The 2,343-nt window shown below is 59.5% G+C and overlaps 1 protein-coding gene across 1 annotated transcript; it reads right to left on the bottom strand.

The window, feature by feature from the left end:
- LOC100272269 (uncharacterized) lies at positions 1-1,734 on the bottom strand. The gene is made up of 4 exons (NM_001279667.2): positions 1,285-1,734; positions 873-1,049; positions 590-754; positions 1-480 (listed from the first exon to the last, which is right to left on the bottom strand). The coding sequence occupies exons 1-4, from the start codon at positions 1,495-1,497 to the stop codon at positions 217-219; spliced, it is 819 nt and encodes a 272-aa protein (NP_001266596.2). The 5' UTR covers positions 1,498-1,734; the 3' UTR covers positions 1-216.
- Positions 1,735-2,343: the final 609 nt, after the last annotated feature.

The following is a 2,343-nucleotide window of genomic DNA, read 5'->3' as shown; positions in this document are numbered from 1 at the left end:
CCAAGCAATGGATTTTTCATGTTTCAGCAAAGGTCTAGATGCAACAATACAGGCGCAATAGTCAGACTTTACAAACTAAAAGCTTAAAGCCTGCGCATCCCGCATCTGAATATTTCTGTCACTCCAGCATCATCAGACCACTACGAACGAATCAAATCTGTACAAGACGGAGGAGCCACCTCCAATGAATGACACCAACCGAGCACGGAGCACGGTCTATCTTCCAGAGGGCAGCAATGAGTTGTCGGATCCCTGGCCGAGCAGGGACGCAGGCAGAGGAAGCCACGGGCCTCCCGGTGCGGCAGCCTCCTTGGCAATAGCTTCGGCGAGGGGGACGAGGCCGCCCGGCTTGTCGTAGGTGAAGTGCAGGTCCCTGTTCTCAGCCAAGGCCATGAGCTCCGACTCGTCCAGCCCCCGCGCAGGCCCGAGGCTACACCTCTCAGCCCCGTGCTTGGCGAGCGCGTCCTTGAACTTGTTGATCTGAAAACGAACGGGGCCGCACGGGGCGGCGTGATGTTAGCAAACACGTTACAATTCATTCATTCATCCAATGCCTCCCATCGCTGGAGAGGATGTGGCCGATTCTTACCGTTGCGTTGGTGCAGCTGAAGCTGCTGACCCGGCCCTCGGCTCCCCGGTAGAACCTGAAGAAAGGGAGGACGTGGACGCGGAGGCTGTAGCACATGGACTTGTGCGTCTCGTAGTTCACCTGCAAGAACTGCACGCCCGGGTTCTTCTCGGCGAACTGGGCGATCTGCGCGGCGGAATCCACCGGTCCCCGCGTTAGCATAGCATCAGAGAAGAGAAACGACCGGAATCGTCGCTGGGGGGTGTTGTGCATGTGCTGTCGGAATCCGACGTAAAAAAGGTACCTTGGGGTGGAGGGCGCGGCAGCCGCCGCAGCCTGGGGAGAAGAAGTCGACGACCACGAGCTTGTCGCCGGCGCTGAGCAGCGAGTCGGCCAGGTCCTGCGCGGACTCGACCTCGCGCATGTTGGGGTGCAGCCCCTTCTTCCACCACCGCATGGCTTTGGGGAACGACAGGTTCATCTGCAGCAGCCAGAAGAAATAAATTCAAAGGTTGAGCAAACAAGAGAGAAAGAGAGAGTGAAAAAATTGTGAGCGCCAAATTATTCTCACGGCGGGAACTGAATCTAAAAAAAATGGGGGAATCTTGCAAGTGAAACAAGAACACAGGAACCGCATGAGCAAACACTAAAAAGATTCCCAGGAGCAAGCAACAGGACAGACAGACGAAGAGTTGCAGCGGCGAACCGAAACCGACCTGTCCTGGCGCGGCGGCCTCGAGGCTACGCGACAGGGGCCTCGGCTTGCTGTCCTTGACCGACATCCTCCCGGCGGAGAAGGAGGTCTTGCTGGCGTGCCCGGCGACCTGCAGGGACTCCGCGAGCGCGGCCCTGGCGGCGCCCCTGGCCCGGCCGGCGACGTCCCGGCCGCACGGGGACGCCACGACGCCGTTGCACAACGCGTCAGCCATGACCGGCCAAATGAATCTCTCGGGTCAGCGACAGCGAGGGCGGCTGAGGCAGCGGAGAGAGAGAGAGAGAGAGCACGCGAGCGAATAGGAGAAGAGAGGGGGGTGAGCTCGAGGAAGGAGAAGCGGCGCTGGTGCTGCGAATGCAATGGCGGGTGTGCGACTGCGGATGCGGAGACGAGGGGGAGAAAAGCAGAGCAGCGGGCCCTTTTTTTAGGGCACAAGACAGAAAGAGAGGGCGCACGGCGCACGCCTTTTACCCTTCCCACGCCTTTTACCTTTTATTTACCCCGCCCGCCGCAACGGCTTCCGCGTGCGGGAACCCGTAACCCCTCGCGCGCGCGGGGTCCGGCCGTCGGATCCTCGCTAGCCTACTGTCCGATGCGCGACGCGTGGCCTGGGCTTGCCGTTGCGGCCTTGCGGGCCGTTTTAACCGTGCGGTTAAAGGCGCAAGCGGATAACTGGAATGGATATAGTGGTGTGGATAAGACCGAGGCTGGGGTCTGGGGCCACCGGCCACGCCAGCGGTACTGCTGCAGTAGGTACAGGCGGTTCTATTCCATGGGTGGGTCCCGCAGCTACAGCGAAAAGTGATCGGAACGGGTGACCCACCCACCACCAGTGTATACTCGCTGCGGTTTGTCCGTTGCAACCGTGAAGTAGGGTAAAACAGTGTGATTTCATAGAGCGTTCACAGTAGTGGCCCGACCTCACACGACACGATGTTCTTTTTTAAGCACGGTAGTGTTCCGGAAAATCAGCTGGTCTGATCTGGATGTTGTTATGGTGATGACAGCTTTGGCTCAGTGCCGGCCGGCGTTGACGGTGTGCAGGGCTGTCGGTGCTCCC

Source organism: Zea mays, chromosome 7, assembly GCF_902167145.1.
Source record: "Zea mays cultivar B73 chromosome 7, Zm-B73-REFERENCE-NAM-5.0, whole genome shotgun sequence".
NCBI lineage: Eukaryota > Viridiplantae > Streptophyta > Magnoliopsida > Poales > Poaceae > Zea > Zea mays.
Note: the sequence above shows the minus strand (reverse complement) of the source record. Positions and strands in the feature narration are given on the sequence as shown.